The 19,201-nt window shown below is 41.1% G+C and overlaps 1 protein-coding gene across 3 annotated transcripts in view; it reads left to right on the top strand.

The window, feature by feature from the left end:
• Nucleotides 1–19,201, top strand: part of Cc2d2a (coiled-coil and C2 domain containing 2A) — a 71,846-nt gene that overhangs the window by 42,309 nt on the left and 10,336 nt on the right. For all 3 annotated transcript variants that reach the window (XM_055624244.1, XM_055624246.1, XM_055624245.1), the window contains 10 exons: nt 326–529; nt 2,204–2,296; nt 3,454–3,545; nt 6,185–6,352; nt 7,762–7,867; nt 9,628–9,737; nt 10,905–11,001; nt 11,734–11,832; nt 13,469–13,645; nt 17,236–17,439. In XM_055624244.1, coding sequence (XP_055480219.1) covers nt 326–529; nt 2,204–2,296; nt 3,454–3,545; nt 6,185–6,352; nt 7,762–7,867; nt 9,628–9,737; nt 10,905–11,001; nt 11,734–11,832; nt 13,469–13,645; nt 17,236–17,439 — 1,350 coding nt within the window. The remainder of the gene's footprint in view (nt 1–325; nt 530–2,203; nt 2,297–3,453; nt 3,546–6,184; nt 6,353–7,761; nt 7,868–9,627; nt 9,738–10,904; nt 11,002–11,733; nt 11,833–13,468; nt 13,646–17,235; nt 17,440–19,201) is intronic.

Here is a 19,201-nt window from a genome sequence, read left to right on the forward strand (position 1 = left end):
TATCCACATTGAGGAATCTTATTCCATTAGGCACCTGGCCAAGGCAACCTGACATACAGCTCTCCCTTTCCCCTGTGCATGCTAATAGTGAAACACAGACACCGAAAGTGAAATTAACTTTTTTGGGGCTTTTTTTTTTTTTTTTTGAAAAATGACTTGCAGTGATTTAAAAAATTACAACATCTGCTTACCTCATTATGTTTTAATGCAACTTACCTTTAAACCTGTTGGTCACAAACTATTCAGCATTCCCGGAGCCCAGCACTGGTTTCTTTGGAAAGTATCTGCCTACTCTCTGGAGCCGTGGGTCTCCTTGCTCTTGTAGGTGGCGACTAGTGGAGAATCCTATGTCCCTGACTTCTTCCGACTGGAACAGCTGCAGCAGGAATTCAACTTCATCTCAGAGGAGGAATTAAATAAATCCAAACGGTTCCGGCTTCTCCATCTTAGAAGCCAAGAAGTGCCAGAATTCCGAAATTATAAACAAATTCCAGTGTATGACCGAGAAATTATGGAAAAGGTATTCCAGGTAAGGGAACTATCTGCTAGGCATTTGGCCAGCTCCTGGATCTGCACCTTGTCACTGCTTTAAGCAATGCTGGTTTCTTTACTGTAGCACAATTAGAATTGTAAAGTTGAACAATGTCTTCTGAGCTAATATCACTAACTATGCCTGCCTTCACCAAGGATTCAACTCTAGTTGAGGACACTAAGTCTGCGCTTAAGCACGCTCCAAGAAACAGTGGCAAAGCACAGGGAGGCCAAGATGGGTAGACTTTGAACAGCTAGGGCAGGAAGGAAGCCAGAGCCCAGGTGCAGCATCCAAGGGCAATAGAAAATCAAAGGCTCAGCAGAGGACACATCCCACAGACAGGTGGGACCTGTTGGCCCCTTGAGGAATTATGGAGAATGGAATGTGTTGGTGGAGCAGGCCAGCAAAAAGCAAAGAAGTCTGTGTGTGAGGAGGTCAGTGAAAAGGTTCTAAGAAATTATTATGATTTTTCATGGAGAAACCATTCTTTAGTTATTTGGGTCTTCCTAGTTTTCCTGGTTCTGACCACTACTGAATTTCCTCAGCTATCAAATGCAGTTAACTACATTATGAAATCCCTAAAAGTATGAGACTAAGGATGAGATAGGTCAGTGGCTAAGAATACATATTCTCATAGAGGACTTGAGTTCAGGTCCCAGCATTCAACATCCATCTCAGTTTCTGGGAATCTGATGCTTTCTCTTGAACTACATGGGCAGTAAGCATACACCTGGTGCACATACTACATACATACATACATACATACATACATACATACATACATACATATGTATATGCATGCAAGGAAAACATACATACAAAATAAAATAAACCTAAAAATTTTTGATTACAAATAAAAGTATGTGGACGGTGGAATGCATCTCTGCCTCAAGTTCTCCCAGATGCTAGGTCACCCTTCCATCCTGTCTCCGATGCTGGCATAGTGGCTTCCTTCTCATTTGCAGACAGGCTTTTCCAGTTGACCACATGATCACCAGTATCATCCAAGTTTGGATCTGTGGACTTTAGCGAATGGAGACAGAGGTGCTCTCTTCTCCCAAGTTCAAAAACCCAGAAGAACATCTTTGAGTCACTGAATCTATGTTGGAAGGTATTGCTGGACATTCAGCTATGACGGAGAATTTCATACTGGGTAGAATGTGGTAATCTTGAGGGGTACCTACACTATTTTATCAGTAGTTAAAAGGATAATCCTGAGTAGATGAAAGCCAAAAGCATCTGCTTCTGTCCTCCTAGTAGCTAAACCAAGCCACCTGTAGCTAGACGCCATATGCTAACAAATAGTTTTCACAAAAGCTTTTCACTATGTTTATAATTGCTTCACTTAGCACTGATAAGTCAAAACATGCCTAGGGCTTGACCAAGCTGAATGATGAGCTTATTAGTACTCTAAATTACAGCAGCCTCCCTGTTTCTCCATGGTGCCTGTTCCTGCCCATGTGTACACTTTAACTTAAGGAACGGCACGCATTCCAATGGACTTGGAATCATGAGAACTGCGTCTGCACCAAAGGTCAGGAGGAAGGTGGAAGAAACATTTAGATCATGATTTATGACTTAAGCCACAGGTGATAAATAATTCCCCAACCCAAGGAAAACATCAGAGAGCATTTTAAAAATCATGACATGATGATGTCTTTTTAATTTTAGGACTATGAGAAACGATTACAAGACAGAAATGTAATTGAAACCAAGAACCACCTGGACACCCACCGGGCCACCGTAGCTAAGTACCTTCAGCAAGTAAGAGAAGTCACTTAAAACTGTCTTCACACGGGGAGGGCCAGCATTTTAAGATGGGAGTGGTTCTGCTTTTATAAATGTCTGTGGCATCTTGGGCAAGCCACTTAGTCTCTCCAGGGTTTTTTTTCCCACACATATAAGTAACTGATTTATAACTATGTTTAGCTCTTAAATATATGAAACTGCTAAGCTATGTGGTTTTCAGTGCTGACTGTTCTAAGTGGGGCGTGTTTACAAAGGACTCCATTTCTGAGTCCTGTCTTTCCTTATTGCATCTATGTGTGCTGCTTTACAATAACCATTGAAAGAAGAAAATCAAGAACTTTCAATTCACACTGGACTGCCCTTACACACTAGAAAACTAAAAACTAATTAAAACAGCCTCTTGTTCATGCTTTCCTTCTTCTATTTTTTATTATCTTAAGATTATTTATAAAAAATGCAGTCTCCCTCTCTAGATTATCTACTCTATGACTTATGTAGAAAAAATAATGACTAACAGATGGCAATTAGGAGGGCCTTTGTTTCAATTAGAAGGTGAATTATTCTGTATATGTACTAGCCAGTAAAGTTTTCATCACTGGAACTCCATAAGAACCATTCTGAGCCTTAAGAATTTGTTCTCCAGCAGTGGTGGCACATGCCTTTAATCCCAGCACTCTACAGGCAGAAACAGGTAGATCTTTGTGAGTTTGAGGCCAGCCTGGTCTATAGAGTGAGTTACCAGGACATCCAGAGCTACACACGGAAACCCTGTCTCAAAAAACAAAACAGTAGTAACATCAAGAACAACAACAAAAGAATTTGTTCTCAACTGTTCATGCTTCAAGCCTGTTCCTATTTTATTGGATTTATTGTTAATATATTCACTCAATAAAATTTTACTATCTTCTCTTTCAAAAACTTTTCAATCTCCTAAAAATATAACAGTGAACAAAATGAAAACAACCAAACCAACTGTTGAAAGTCTGCTCTTAAGGAGTTTTTAGTCCAGTGTGTGTGGGCAGGGGTGACTAGAGAGTACACAGAAATAGAAAACTGGCAGGGAGGTAGGGGTGTGAGACAGAGCACTGGGTGACACGGAATCACTCAAAGAAACAGTCAATGGCATTTCAATAACTTGATCGCCTTAAGTGATGCTGATTTTTTTCTCCCAGGTTAGAGAATCAGTGGTGAATCGCTTCCTAACTGCCAAACACCATTTTCTTCTTACTGACTTGGTAGTAGAAGATGAAGTCCCCAATATCAGGTAAAAATAATCAAAGCTACTGTTATTGCTGCCTGTGTTTTATCTTATTCCGTTACATGGAGGGTGAACGTAAGATTTTGTCAGTATACAATATGTGTTAGAAATCTGGGCCAACCCGATTAATGCCTCATGATGGTGTTAGCTGAGGGATTAATATCAGGGCAAAGCATCCTTGTTTGTCATGATAGCCCATTCCATCTTCCTCTACTGCCAAATCCATCTCAGCAGCCTTTGTCATTTCCCATCTCAGCTAAACTAAGTCTGTCAGCAAGTATCCCCTACTGCACATCCACTTTGCTTTCCTAGTCTCCTGATAACAGGCTTCCCACATACATCTCACACAGAGGAGGTGGTTGCAACCATACCCTCTGGGGTTCTAGGATCCCACAGATCCCACAGATCCCAGCTTTCTGGCTCTGCTACAAAGCTGAGGTATGTGCTTGGTGAGGGCCACATGGAAAAATGGGTATTTACATGGAAGCTGGGCATTGGCTTCTACAGATAATCTGTCAGGAGTTGAGTGCATGGAAGTAAAATGATAATTCCCTATGAGAGTAGTCTCATGGGGAACATTCATCTCATGACCTTCTTGGTGATCAAGCATCTGCTGTTCTGTAAAGATTATTTCTGGAGGCTGAAGGGCTGGCTCAGCAGTTCAGAGCACTTAATGCTCTTCCAGGGGGCCTAACTCAATTTTCCTGCATCCATATTGGGCTCTTCCTACCCTCCCATAATATCTGCTAGCTACCCTCTCCTAACCTTCATGGGACCATAAACATACCCCCACACAGACACACACATTACACACAGTTAAAAATAAAATAAATCTTCAAAGTTTATTTCCTATGCATGTACTTCCTTTCTCCCATCAAGGCAAGAAAGAAGACACGGTACTATCCATGCAACTCCATTTATGCACTAAAGGGAACAGTGACCTCCGGAATACATGCCAGACCTTTCTCTTTAGTCTAGCAGGTTCTTGAGTATTTTCAGACATAAGAGTTGCAGTTAGAAGAGATGATGATATTTCATGCTGTTTTTTTTTTTTCTTTCTTTTCCTTCTTTTTTTTTTTTCTGCTTTACTTTCTGCATTAAGTTCTGAAGGCTCGGGGTATGTTCATTCTTTTTTTTAATTTTCATTTGTTCTTGTCTTTAAATTAAAATGCTTCCATTTCGAATACTCTCAGTCAACAATGTGCTCATAGGCTACTTGCTAAGGAGACATCAATGTCTCACAAGAGCAGTAGTTATATGGGGAGAATTCATTGGCAAGGGGGGGGGATGTGTCATGTCAGGATGCCTGGCAAAGCTCTCAGGAACCCATCTTTTGGCTAGGGAGGTGTCCCAGCAGAGCGACTAGAATATAGCTCAAGTTTAAACCCTAATGCTCTTCCTGTACTAAGTAGTCTTCAGCAAATCAAGACACCTACCAGAGTCTTTGGTTTCTTTATATGAAAAGTGTGGTAAATGCAGCTGTAAAGATTAGACTTGTCATTGTAAAATTACTAGCGCTCCTCTCGATAATATTGGAACATTTATAAATCGTACCTTCTCTGTGTAAGGCGGGGGAGACCAAGTTTGAGCCATTCCTGGAATCTCCTTAGGAGTCCTTGTGAGAGGGACCTGTAGTGCTCAGATAGCGGCTGCACAGCCATTATCCTCAGCTGGTACACGACCTGCAAAAGGCTCAGGCAAGAACCCACTCACCGCAGCTGGTGGCTAGCTGTTTCCTGTGTGTAATGGCACTGTCACCAATCAGCGTCTAGGCACATGGTTGTGTCTGTTTTCCCACTTAGTTCCTCCTGTGATTCACTGACCTTGCCGCTTTGGTTGGCAGGCAGTGTCTATCGCACAGCCTGTCAGTAAAAGACTGAGAGGATTCCTTTTCTCCCAGCATCTTGCTGCTTCCTTGGCCGGCAGCATAATCTCTCATATACTGGACACTACCAACAGTTATTCAGTTTAGAGCATCTAGTAAGTGCAAGACAGGTGCTAGGGTGCTATGTACCCTTCCTCACTTACCGCCTCAACCACTTCAAGATGCTAATATCCTCATTTTACACATGATGAAATTATCTGTTACAAGGCAAAGGGTAGAGCCAGGACTACACCCTTACACAACTAACTACACTTAGTTGTGTAGTCTCAGAGAGTAAGAAGCACTATGCAGAAACTTCTCAAGAAGGTCATGTCAGGTAGATGGAGCTGGCTGAAAGCGTTCCCAGGGCTCAGGGGCAGTGCTCCAAGAAGATGCAGCTGGCTCTCTGGAGGCAGTGGCAAGACGAGCTTCAGGGAGAGTGGTGCTGCAACTGCCTGGCAGGGGTCATGGTGAAAGATGGGGAGCACAGTTCATGTTTGAGGGGCTGGTGGACAAGGGCAAGAGCAAGACAGGAGATGCAGAGTGTGTTGGGGGTGGGGGGATGGTCACCGACCTGACTTTGCTTCCGCTAATGAGGGCATGCAATGGGATTGCCTCCCACCCGACCTGGCTTGGCAGAATGTTTAGACTCTTCCCACCCTCCTTCAAAGGAGAATTTCTAGGGGTCTCTGGGAGACATTGGAGCAAAATTTATGAGGCCATCTAATAACTTTCTAGACCTTTCTTTTCCAATGTCCTAATGCTGTTCTATAATCATTAGCATTTTGGGCCTAAGCCTTTTCAAGCTGGCAGAACAAAAGCGACCACTGAGGCCACGGAGAAAAGGTCGGAAGAAGGTGACAGCCCAAAACCTATCTGATGGAGATATAAAGCTGCTGGTGAACATCATCCGGGCTTATGACATTCCTGTGAGAAAACCCACAGGGAGGTGAGAGCCCTAGGAGCCAACCTCATAATGGAATGTGCAGAATCCAAGCCAAGCTGTATATTCTTGAATAGCTGAATAGTTTCTGTGCAGTGGGCCCTGGACATTCTTGCTGAAGCCCCGCCCCTATTGTCTGCAAGTAATGGAGTCAATTTAGGCTCAAGGGCGTGGGTGTAGGGTGTCCTTTACAGTCCAAGGACAAGAGGCACAGCTGAACCATATGATAAACTGTAGGGATCAAGATGAGTTTCCTGAGTTCTCCTTGTCGCTCCTACTTGCCTCCTTCAGGAGAGAAGCTGGGTGCTAACCGGGGTCAGATGTTAATAACCCATGGTCTGGCCACCTACAGCAAAGAGGCATGGTCCAAGAAATGGGCGTGAGCTAGACAGAAATGTAAGAAGTATCTTTCTGTGGTTCACCTCCATTACCTGTTCAGAAGAATGAGTTATGACGATTGCGGTCCAACATGTTAGTGGCATGACTATAATGGGGTTGAGTCTGAGGGTTTTTTTTTTTTTATAGAAATAGAAGAATAAAGAATCTTGTGGGTGCTCTTGGTATAATGGAAGAAAGTAGAACTTGTCCATTCATTATGTACAGTACCATGGTAGGTCCACTCACATATGGCCTTTCATTTAACTGTCACCACTATTACTATCTCTGTTTTTATCAGGTGGCAAACAAGCAAAGATGGTGTATGTGGCCTGGCCCAGGTCATCCAGCACTATCAGATTGTAGAGAGCGAAGCATCTTTCTCCATCCCTCTGTCCTTTTGCCCCATTATTTTGTCCTGTTTTCCTTTTCCTATTTTGTGTGTATGAATGTGCAGTGGATGTACACATGTGGATGTGAGTGCTTGTTTTCAGAGGCCAGAGGCGGCTGTCATGTGTCCTGCTTTATCACTCTACCTCAACCCTCTGACTAAACTTAGAACTGGGCTGGTGGCCAGCTAGCCCCCAGCTGTTCTCCTGTCTCCACGTTCCACAGTAATGGAGTTACAAGTACATGGGCAGTCATCTCTTCAGCTCCAGCCCTTTTCTTTACTAATTCTTCATCCTGATACAGAACATCTATTGGTATAGTGGAAGGAAACCATAATGAGATGGAGTCAGGGTTCTGCTACAGAGAGGGACTGGAGTTCACATGACTCAGGTACCTTTGAGAGTGGAGGAAAGGAAAAGATATCCTTTCCTCTGCTCTAAGAGATACACAAAGGCCTAGGAAGGGAAACTGGGGAAGGCTTTGGTAATCATAAGGTGCCCCAGGATGGACTAGCACATACTCAAAGTTTTTTACATATCAACTAGACAGTGGCCACTCTGATGGCTGCCAGCACCACACATCTTTAAAGACGTTATCTCAGTAGATAGGCTTTCCTTGTTATTTACTCCCTTTTCCCTTTTCCCTCCCAGCAAGTTCCAGCAACCGTCGAGATCCTCAAGGACTTTCAGTGAAAAACAAACTGCTTCCCCCAGCACACACAGCCCGTTGCACAATACTGACTACCCCCTTGGCCAGGTAAGAGAACAAGGCTAGGTTTCTGCTTTGAATCTTGCTCTGTATGAATCGCCTTCATAAGGGCCTTGGATATAGCCAGTTGGTATAGTGCTTGTCTAGCATTCTCAAAGCCCTGGGTTAGATCCTTGGCATTGTATGAACTGAGCATGGTAGCACTGCCTATAATCCTTGCACTTGGAAGGTGGAAACAGGAGGATCAGAAGTTCAAGGTCAGAGCAGCACACTTGGCTGCTCCTACAGAGTTCTACTACTCTCCTGGCAACCCACAACCATCTGTAATTCCAGTTCCAGGGGGTGCGATGCCCTCTTCTGGTACCTCTTACTTGGTACCAGGCATTGTGTTACACACCTTTAGTCCTAACACTGGGGAGGCAGAGACAAGTGGATCTGGTTTCAAGGCCAGCCAGAGTTACATGGTAAAACCCTACTTCAAAAGGTTAGGAACAAAGAATAATGTTGGTGTAGCACAAACACATACATTGAAAACAGGCAATTTCTTTTGCAAAATGGGTGTACCAGAACCCAAACAGGCTAGGGAATAGACCGAGGCAGGAAGTCCACCTGGGTTTTATTCTAACACAGGTGCTGACTGTGTCTTTTGCCCACTCACAGTCTTCCACAGTCAGGTAGTTTTAAAATAATCACAAAGGAAATGAAGGAAAAGGGAAGGAGTCCAGCTCCAGACCATCAACTTCCAGGAATGCAGGGGAGGGGTGGCATTCTGCAAATACAGGTTTTACCAGATGGGGGAGATAATTGTTTATTTAAAACAAACTTCAAGGTCATCTTCAGCTCCATAAAGAGTCTGTGGCCAGCTTGGTTTGAGTGAGACACCAGCCTCTCCCAAGAAATGGCTGAAGCCGAAGGACATTAGAGGAGAAACTCATCTCCTAGAGATATTTACAACTTTTCAGACGTCCTTGAAGAAGAGCTCTGGGATTCAGGCAGCTGTGGGCAGCAGACCAGGCCTTGGCCAGTGCTGTTTAGTTGTACATATGTCTTGTTTTATATTTAAACTCTACCCTCACCTCAAGTTCCCAAGATGATCTGTGAGGCGGTCAGTGGATCTTTGTACTTCCCAGTATGACCACATTGAAGAAATCTCCCTTTTCTGCTTTTCACCATTTGAAAATAAATAAATAAATAAATAAAATAAAATAAAAATTACCTATAAACTCCTGAACTGCTGGAGCTCGGAGCCCGCTGTCAGAGTCGAACAGTTCTTGAGTCAGGAGTGAGGATTGAAAGAAAAATTAATAAACCAACACACTACACATGGGATCTTTCTGAGAGGCTCTAGTAGAAACTAGTTGCCTCACTTTATTCCAATAATCCCTTTTTAAGTCAGAGCAAAAGCACCTTAGTACAATGAATGAATTCACAGGGAAGTCAAAACTACTTTACCTCGACCAACTATATGTGTGATCCTCACACAAACAAAAGGTGTGAACTTGACAAAATATCCCACCTGCTGTCTCAAACAAAAGGAGAGAGAGTTGGCAGCTTATCACTGACTTCAGTGAAGACCAGGGAGAAAGCATGCCTTTCTGCTGAGATCTAAATGACAAAGCAGCCTGGCAGACCAGTGGCTCCCCACACTGAACAGACTTCCTGTTTCATTTTTTACTGAAAAATACTATTTAATAAGCATGTTTTACTTTGCCTAAGATAGAGAATATTCACACATTTGATAAGCATAGCTCCTTCTATCAAAAACAAAATAATCAAAACAGACTTGGGGTTTGCTTTTTGACTTTCAGGTCTTAGTACGTCCTTTTGTAGAGGTCTCTTTTCAAAGAACAATTTGCCACACAAGTACAGCTGAAGGACCTAATCCCAGCTGGAACGAAGAACTTGAACTTCCATTCAGGTAAGTGGACCACTTCTCTATGGAGTTGGAGTGGCTGAGGTGAAAAAAGCATCATAGTGTGGAGAATAGAGCCAGAGCCAGCCTCTTGTCTCCTACAGCTGGCTCTGCTCTATGAGTGAAGTTGCCAAGTGTGGTGACAAAAGCCTTTAACCCCAGCACTCAGAAGGCAGAGACAGGTAGATCTCTGTGAGTTTGAGGCCAGCCTGGTCTATGTAGCAAATTCCAGGCCAGTTGGAGCTACCTAGTAAGAATTTATCTAAAAAGAAAAGAAAAGAAAAGAAAAGGAAAAAGAGGAAAATCATGCTCTTTCAGAACAGTGTACTTTCCTCAAGTCTCTGACTTCTTAGAGGCCAAAGACTTTTATTCATTTAGTACCTGAAAGGACCTAAATTAACCCTCAACTTCCATGAAGAAATTAAAACCTTCGGAGGAAAGATGGTTTAAAGGCTTCGGAAGTAGCTGTTAGATGTATTCTGTATCCTGTGTGAGAAATCCTGGGAATGAAAGACCAATTTGGTAGGAAATTAGAAGTAATTAAGTCAAAAGAGGGCACAATCACTACTGTCATAAATGAAACAAGCAATGGATGGTCAGAAACTAAAAAGCAGATGAAGAGTTTCAATGTGTGTGGTCCCCCAGCCTCTAGGCCTGCTGTGGAGGGACATGTTTACACAGGCGGTCCCGGAAACAATTCTCACCCTTGCATCATTTGACTTCCATGTGGGAAAGTGAGGAGTGGTGGGTGTCATTTCTCCAGTCATAGTCTAGCAGGAAGTTCATGACTGGACGGTGGTCCTCTGGGCAGAGCATTTTCCAAGTACTTAGAAAGTCCCTAACTCTAGTGTTGGCTGGAGACCTTGTAGCCATTCACCGCGCTACCTCAGGTCCTGGCAGGCAAGTTCCTTGAAAGACTTACTGTGGAGCTTTGGGAATACAGGATTTACCAGTACAAGCCAGTGGAGGATTTGGATCTGCAGACCCCAAAGTTCAGAATCAGTCCCATTGGAGCATGTAATAAAAATGTGTACTTCATGTCCTTGTGTGAGAGATACTTTAGATCAAACAAATGCATATGTTCCTACTTGGTATTTCTTAAGCATTGACACTGAATAGCCATAGTATCTGTTTTGCATGTTTTCATGGTTTCTGCTCATGTGTTGTCCACAGGGCCCCCAACGGGGACTACAGCACTGCCAGCTTACAGTCTGTGAAGGATGATGTGTATATTAACATTTTTGATGAAGTGCTGTATGATATCCTAGAGGTGAGTTTTTATTTTAAGAGAGTCATCAGAACTTTGTATTCATTTTCATCCATATCCTCTACCACTGTGTACATCCCAACTTCAGGGGAAAGTGGGGAAGGGGCCAACAGGGAAAGAGAGTGGTGATTCTATTGCAGCAGAGTTATTTCCTGTTCCAGGGTTTGTTAGCTGCTTCAGATATGCTGCCTTATTCAATTCTTAAGTAATTGTATGAAGCAAGTTTTTAAATCTTTGGCTGACAATGAGAAAACTGAAATTCAGAGAAGTGGCTTTCTGGGGTGACAAACTATTAACTGACTGAACCTAACCCACATACTTGCAGCTAAAATCTCACTGCTTTCTTACTTAAACAGTGGCCTTAGAGAAAGGTTTAATAGGAAGAGTGCTCACCGTCAAGCACAAATTTAGGATCCTGGCATACGTGTAAAAGCTGAGTGGGGTGGTATGCACCTGCTTTAGGGTAGAGGATCTCTAGGGCTTGCTGACCAACTAGTCCAGCCAAAACAAAAGGTCCCATTCAATGAAAGACCTTATCTCAAAGATTAAGGCAGAGAAGGAAGTATGGAAAACATACTGGCATCGATTTCTGGTGTCCATATGAAAAGCATGGTTAAGAGCATATATATCTGTTCACAAACACACACACACACACACACACACACATGCACACGCACACAGTTACATAAAAGTCTGAAGTTCTTAAGTGATTCTTACTTTTCATGCTTCCTTTAGGATGACCGTGAGAGAGGAAGTGGGATCCATACCCGTATTGAGAGACACTGGTTAGGATGTGTGAAAATCCCATTTAGCACCATCTATTTCCAAGCAAGGGTAAGTAATTAAAGGTAGAATTACATGTGACTAGGAGACCTCTTGTATTTATTCTTCTTATTAAACTCTCAAAACTGTGAAAACATATGCACACAGAGCTCGGAAGAATAAAAATCACTACGTCAAATGACTGATCTTCCATCACTGTTAAATGATATCTGCAATAGCCCTGTTCCTTTGAGTTAACAGCTAATGTATGACTGCTTGAATCTGAGTTTTTAAAACATTTAGACAGAAGTGAAGAATATGGTACAAAGTAAAGATTTGTCAAAATGATAAAAGTGGAGTGGATGAATGCCTGAAAGTAACTTGAAAAAAAAAAAAAAAGTCAGGGCAGTTGATAGCCTGTTTTTTTCAGGTGTATTCTACCTGAAAATTCTATTTCTGAAATTGCGCACAATTCATGCTTTAAATCACACAGGCATGCTTGACAACATACTTTTGTTGACATAATGGCTTAATGATTCCATGAGGTTGGCAATTCTTTTATGCCTTTGTAACTCTACTGAGGCAGTTGAAAACTCTGGAATCTCTTCAAAATCCCAGAGTTAAATCCATGGAAATAGGAAATTATGTGCTACTGTGATAGCTACACTGAGCAGACGCTGCCTGGACCACAGGTCTCCAGCAAAAGACCCAAACCAAACTTCTCTTCTAAGAGGCTCAGATTAGCTGTCAAGCACAAGCTAATGGGACGGTCTACGGTAGGATGTGCAGTGAAGTGCTTGCCATGAGAATTATAGTCCTCCTTTTAGTAGATCTTAAAAGAAAAAATTAAAGAGCACGCCATATTGCAAGTGAAGTTGACTGTCATGTTTGATGTTGTTGAATCTCAGGTTTGCAGATTACTTAAAGATCATTACTCTGAGTGCCCTAATGTGCAGACCCCCTTTGCATGTGGTGGCAGCACCCATGCTCCATAGCTCTCTCTGTGTGAACTCATGACCGCTGGAGGCATGGTTGTTATGTACCTACTACATTTAAAAACAGTTACATAGCAGAGAAAGATCACAAAGAGGATCAGTTACCGAGACTATGGCAAACACATACTATTAACATCAGGCAGGATATGCTAAAACATTAGTGAAAGAAATGATATATAGATATATAGATAGATATAGATATACACACATATATATGTATATACCAATAGAGAATATTGGTATATGTATATTGTATACCAATAGAGAAATATTAGACCTAAGCCTTGACGTGTAGTGAAGATTCTGAAAGGCAGAGAAGAAAAGCTGGAAAAGCAGAGAAGGGGAAGGCTGCCAGCCAAGGAGCATGCATTGCATGTCAGATATTGTTCTTGGTGCTTTTCATCTCTTAGCTCATTCCCTTTATAACAGTCCTACAAATTATTGTTGTTTTCTTCTTCTTACAAATTAGGCAGGTGAAGCACTTGGAGTTGAAGAAATGATTTGAATCTAAGAAACGTTCATAACCAGTGCACTCCGTAGCAAACAAAGAAAAGAAGCCAGGGAAGTATAGAGCCCTTTCTGCTGAGAACTTAGGGATTCTAAGGTGGACCAAGCTTAATGATTATCTGATATATTAGGTTATGAGAAATGGCTATTCCCTTTGAACTTCTGTTACAAAAAATCACCACAGTGCTTACCCATCTTCTTCGCAGATTGATGGCACATTTAAAATAGACATCCCTCCAGTTCTCCTGGGCTACAGTAAGGAGCGAAACATTATGATGGACCGAGCCTTTGATTCTGCCCGAAGCTTGAGCGAAGGCTCCTACATCACTCTGTTTATTACCATTGAGCCTCAGCTAGTTCCTGGAGAGCCAATTCGAGAAAAGGTAATGAGGTACAGTCTGGAAAGTCACAGTGGACGCTGAAGCCTAAGAGATGCTTGCTAAGCTAAGTATTTATAAACTGACTGAACTGCATAAACAGAAGTTCTGCTTTAATCTTCATTCGTTATGCTTTTCGTTAGGACCTAAGGTTATGATGGAACAGACATGTGCATTTGCCCTTCACAACTTAGTAGTTAAGGCAATCATCAACCCAAACTGTTAGGAAAGCAAGACAAATATAAACACGTTCTGCTTTTAGAACAGTGTTTTTCACATGAATAAAATGAAGTATGACAATTAGAAAATCAGATTGTTATTTGACATTTACTGGCAAGCAGGCTAAAGAAAGATTTCCATCTTTGACCTCAGATCCAGCTGTTCTATGCATGCAATCATTTCACAGCCATAAAGTTAGATGACCTTCATAGATCACAAGTTAGTTTATAAAAGTATGTATGCATCTTAAATAGCTCCAGAATAGTTTCTACAAATTTCAGCCATTATCATTTGAAGTTTTTACTCTTTCCTGGGCACTGGATCTCCAATTTAAAGCTGGGGAAAAGGGCTAAATTTATTGAGAGTCACATAAGCAGTATATGGCAGAAGTAACATTTAAACATTTAACTTTACATTATATACATTCACACATCCAACTGGGTATCGAAGACACAATAGGCATTCTTTAAGCATTGGAGGTAGGGTGGCCTAGAAAAGGAGATGGAACATCTGTTAGATAGCAGGTATGGTGGTGTACTCTTTAATCCTAGGAGAGGAAGGTATGGGCAGGGGCAAGTGGATCTCTGAGTTTGAGGCCAACCTGGTCAACATAAGTGAAAACCTGTCTCAAAACAAGAACAAAGTCTACCATGCTTACACACATGTATAAACTTAACTTTCAAGTTTCTGTTATGTCACTTACTATGTGAAACCGTTGATTTCCAATTGTTATTAAGTGTGAAATGAAGATAGAAAACTGAAGCCACTTCTATTTCGGTGTGTTTGTTTTCCAGCATTACAGTTTGGTTCACAGAGAAAAATAATAGGTCTATAGCCTATAGCAAGTCCTACTCAGGAAAGAAAGGATCAATGAAAAAACAAATGTAGTGAAAACCTAATCCCAGATCCTAAGCTTCATTGCTAAAGCTGAGGTTCTCAAGAAAACAGAACGGATCCATGTCACATTATTTTCAGAAAGAGAACTATTCTGAATGTCTTTCTGTAGGTGTGTGCTCAGGTGTAAATAAAAAGCATGTTCACGCACACAAATGCTCTCAGACTGAAGGCAGTATTGTGCGACTTCTGGCAACCTGTTGCTGCTTTTAGTGACATTTCACTGCCCCTCTGTGGCTGCATGCAGCATTTTCCATTGACCTCTGATAGGACAGGCAAGTTAATTGACAGGCTCCTGACATCCCACAAATGCAGTGGTAAGCCCCACTTGTGATTCCCCCACAGGCTGTTAAAGAGGCTCCCAGCCTGAAATACTAGGGACTACAGCCTGGAAATGGTTTTCCACTAACAATAACTTTGTAGGTTGGCAGATTAGAACTGTCTTTCTACCTCTATCCAACTCCAAATGATTTTTTAAAAAGTTTATACCAGAGCAAGTTTTGCGAGTCAACAGCAATCCTAAATTACTTAAAACAGCCCTAACTTTACATTGTTTTGGTTAGAAGTCTTTAAAGCAGGTTGCTAATACTGTTTTTGTGTCATTTCTTTTCTTGTTGCCTATGGTAGATGAGTGACATGCTTAAGAAGGTACCGGGTATCTTGTTTTATATTCGATTGGCCAACAGTTATGCTTTCACTAGCTGCTTTTGTATACTGCCTCCAGGGAACAGGTGCTGGGTCCCAGTGTATGTGTGATCTCTTGGCAATGAAAAGTAGATGCTTGCAATGCCATAAAAAACATCTAGCCATGTGTGTAGCATGTGCCAGTTGCTGGGTGCAATCCCTAGTATAGAAAAAGACATAGAATGCCTTTGGGCCTATTTGCCATTTCATTTTGTCTGTAAGTGATTTCATTGACTCTGTGTGAAAGTCTCCTGCACATTGGGAGCTCAGCTTCATTTTCCATGACTATTTCTTAGAGAAGCAGTACAGAGTTAACAGTTATTTCTAATCAGTGAAGGTTGTTACAGCTAACTATTGAGAGGCATAAGGAATTCATTCTGTTTTCCTGAAATGTTCCATGAACGGAGAGGTCAAAGAACTGAAGCAGTTAAGACTCTTCTACAGTGCATTTTGCATAAACCTGAATTTGTTCCATCCATATTTGCTTCAGAATAAACAACTCAAATTCTTGTAATATTTGGCCTTTCCATGGCACGTCTCAGATTACTAACAGCATAGTTTTCTGTAAGTGCTGGTGTCCTAAATGCATATTAATGACTTGATACTAAGTGCCAGTATGTACGTATTAGATGCCAGGAAGGGTAAGGAAAAGGTCAAATACAGGTCCTGCCTTCAAGATGCAGAACAGAGCATTTGAATCCAAGTAGCTGAGACATTCTCTGTCCCACTTTCGTCAGCCTGAAAGGCCGACGGTTGTCCTGACTCAGCCTGCAGATACTTCTCCTGCATCCTCTCAGGTCTCCCAGTAGTACCCTGTAGAATCTGCTCAAACTCTTTAACTGTTTCGATGATTATCCACGTTCCTCTCTAGACCAGAAGTTCCTTCAAGAGATTTTCTTACTCCTTAATCTAAAGTTTCTGAAATCTTTTAGACTTTTGGGAAATTGTTTTCAAATGACTACATAAATGAGTAAATGACAAATTTAATAAATAAAATTAAAAGAAAAAGCATAAATTCAGTAATTTTTCATACTGTAATTGTTCCATAATTTTGCAATTTTCTAAAATCACAATTTCTGACTTGACAGTACTATCCTAGGAATCTGTGACAGTTCACATTTGAGATGTGGGATACTAAGCCTTCTTCCCCTTTAAAAGAATAAAACTCTATTGATTGTGCTCATCAACCAGATTACTATTTCATCATTTAATTTGTATAGGTTTTTTTTTTTTTTATTAACCCAATAGTTTTCATATGGCTTACCAATTCACTACATTCTTTTGGTCTTATTGAATGTACATTAAGTATTTAATGGTATTAATTTAAGAATCATTCTGATTCTTAAATTATCAATACAATTAAATAATGCTGCAGATATACCAAGAAAAATGACTTTTTTTAAAATTAATTACATTTTACTCACTTTGTATCTCCCCCGTGGTTCCCTCCCTCCCATCCCAATCCTTTCCTTCCTCCACCCTCTGCATGCATGCCCCTCCCCAAGTCCACTGATAGGGGAGGACCCCTTTTCCTTTCTTCTGATCCTAGTCAATTAGGTCTCATCAGGACTGGCTGCCTTGTGCTCTTCTGTGGCCTGGTAATGCTGCTTCCCCCTCAGGGGGAGGTAATTAAAGAGCAGGCCAATCAGTTCATGTCAGAGACAGTCCCTGTTCTTTAAAGAATCATTTAATCATACTTCCCAAACCACAAGTTCAGTTCATAGTGCCTGTGAAACCTGAATGTTTTCTGTCTTGACTCTTGTAATCATACACACAAAATGAAATATTTCTTTTTGAAGTTTGATACCCAGGAAGATGAGAAATTGCTTCAAGCAACAGAGAAGTTTCAAGCTGAATGTGCCTTGAAATTCCCACAGCGTCAATGCCTCACAATGGTAACCGACATGAGTGGGAAAGCTGTTTTTATTACGCGTTATCTCAAGCCTTTAAACCCTCCACAGGAACTCCTTAACGTCTACCCTGACAGCCCACAGGCAACTGCGGTGAGTCACTCATAGCCAATCAGTGCTGTTAAAAATGTTTTAAAATTTAATGCTCTGCCAGGTTAAGTATTATTACTCATAATACATAAGATACTAAGTACACAATATTGACAGGAATGAAAGTAATGATTCAAACTGTCTTACTGTGATGAGGATTTCCTTATTCAGGAAATCTGAAAGTGTCAGAGATGATGACAATCCTTTGTTCATTTTTTCAATAAATAATTGAGTGCTTACTATGCCCTTGGCTTCATATTAGGTGCTAAAAATTAATATATAATCTTTCAAAATCTTACATAAACATAGTTTAATTAAGTATTGTCAGTGTTAGACATGGAATTTCTGCTTTACCAAAATAATTACTCAGTGTTCCCTTTAAATTATTAGCATCACTGAATTCAAATTAACAGCATATATATTTGCACTATTTATCACATCCTAATGTGTATTCACAATTAAACATTAAATATACATGTACCATTCAGTGGCTTCAAAACTCCATACTCACCATAAAATTGCATGAACCATATATGTGTTAAGCCAGTGTTACGTGAGTACTGTAACCCATAACTGTTCTGAGAATATGGATAGTAATTGTTTCTAAGTTTTAATATGAGGAGATATATATATATATATAACTTTTGATATAATTCACTATATATAATTAATCTCTATAGGAAACCAAATAGTGACTTGAGAGCTGTTGGTTCAATTCAGGCCTCAGGCCTGTGAGACAAATGTTTTACCATTGAGCTGCATCCTCAGTGCCCACGATAGTGATCTGCATTCTACCTAGCATTGTAAATGTGCATAAACTTCTCCCAGTAAAGACTGTTTGGAATGCATAGATAAAATATTTCAAATATTATTAAAGTTAGGCTAAGATAGACTAAGAGAAAAGAAATCAATGGGTAGAAAGCAAAATTGCATTAGAGTGATCACCTGAAATAGTGTTTGATCTCATGTTAACTGGTAACTCATGATAACTACAACTGCATTGCAAGACTGAGGGAGAAAGAAGAAAAATCATGGAGATAGAGCAGATAGGCAATTCACTGTCAAAATATCACCAAAAATGATATCTAATCCAGCTGCTCAACTTCTTGAATTCAGATTCCATAGTGCACATAGTCTCTAAGCCCCTCATAGGATGATGGCCCATTAAGCCTTGTTTTCAGTGTTCAACCACTTTCCTAGTTCAAAGTTCCCAAGTTTTCTACATCCCCCCCCCCCCCCCCAAAAAAAACCCTCTGATGGTCAGATCTGTAATAGCAATAGCCCAGTCCCTCATAGCAACTTCTGTCTTAGTTACTTTTCTATTGCTGTGATAAAACATGGCCAAGACAGCTTATAAAGGAGTTTGGGGGGTTTACTGTTTCAGAAGGTTAGAGTCTATGGATGGTAGAGTGTAGACCTGTTGAAGGAACAGCTGAGAGCTCATACCTTGATCCATAACTAGAAAGAAGAGACTGAGAGAGAAAGAAAGAGAGAGAATGCACTGGGAATGGCACATGGGTATTTTGAAATCTCAAAGCCTACCCACAGTAACAAGGCCACACCTCCTAATCTTTTCTATATAAAAACCAAGTGTTCAAATATATAGAAAGCCATTCTCATTCAAACTACCACACATGGGTTCCAGAAATCAAACTCAGGTCATTAAACTCAAATAGCAAGTGTGTTTATCTACTGAGTCCCAAGATGTCCAAATTCTGTGTGTGTGTGTGTGTGTGTGTGTGTGTGTGTGTGTGTGTGTGTGTGT

The sequence above is a fragment of the Psammomys obesus genome, unplaced genomic scaffold (genome assembly GCF_907164565.1).
Source record: "Psammomys obesus unplaced genomic scaffold, mPsaObe1.curated_primary_1811, whole genome shotgun sequence".
NCBI lineage: Eukaryota > Metazoa > Chordata > Mammalia > Rodentia > Muridae > Psammomys > Psammomys obesus.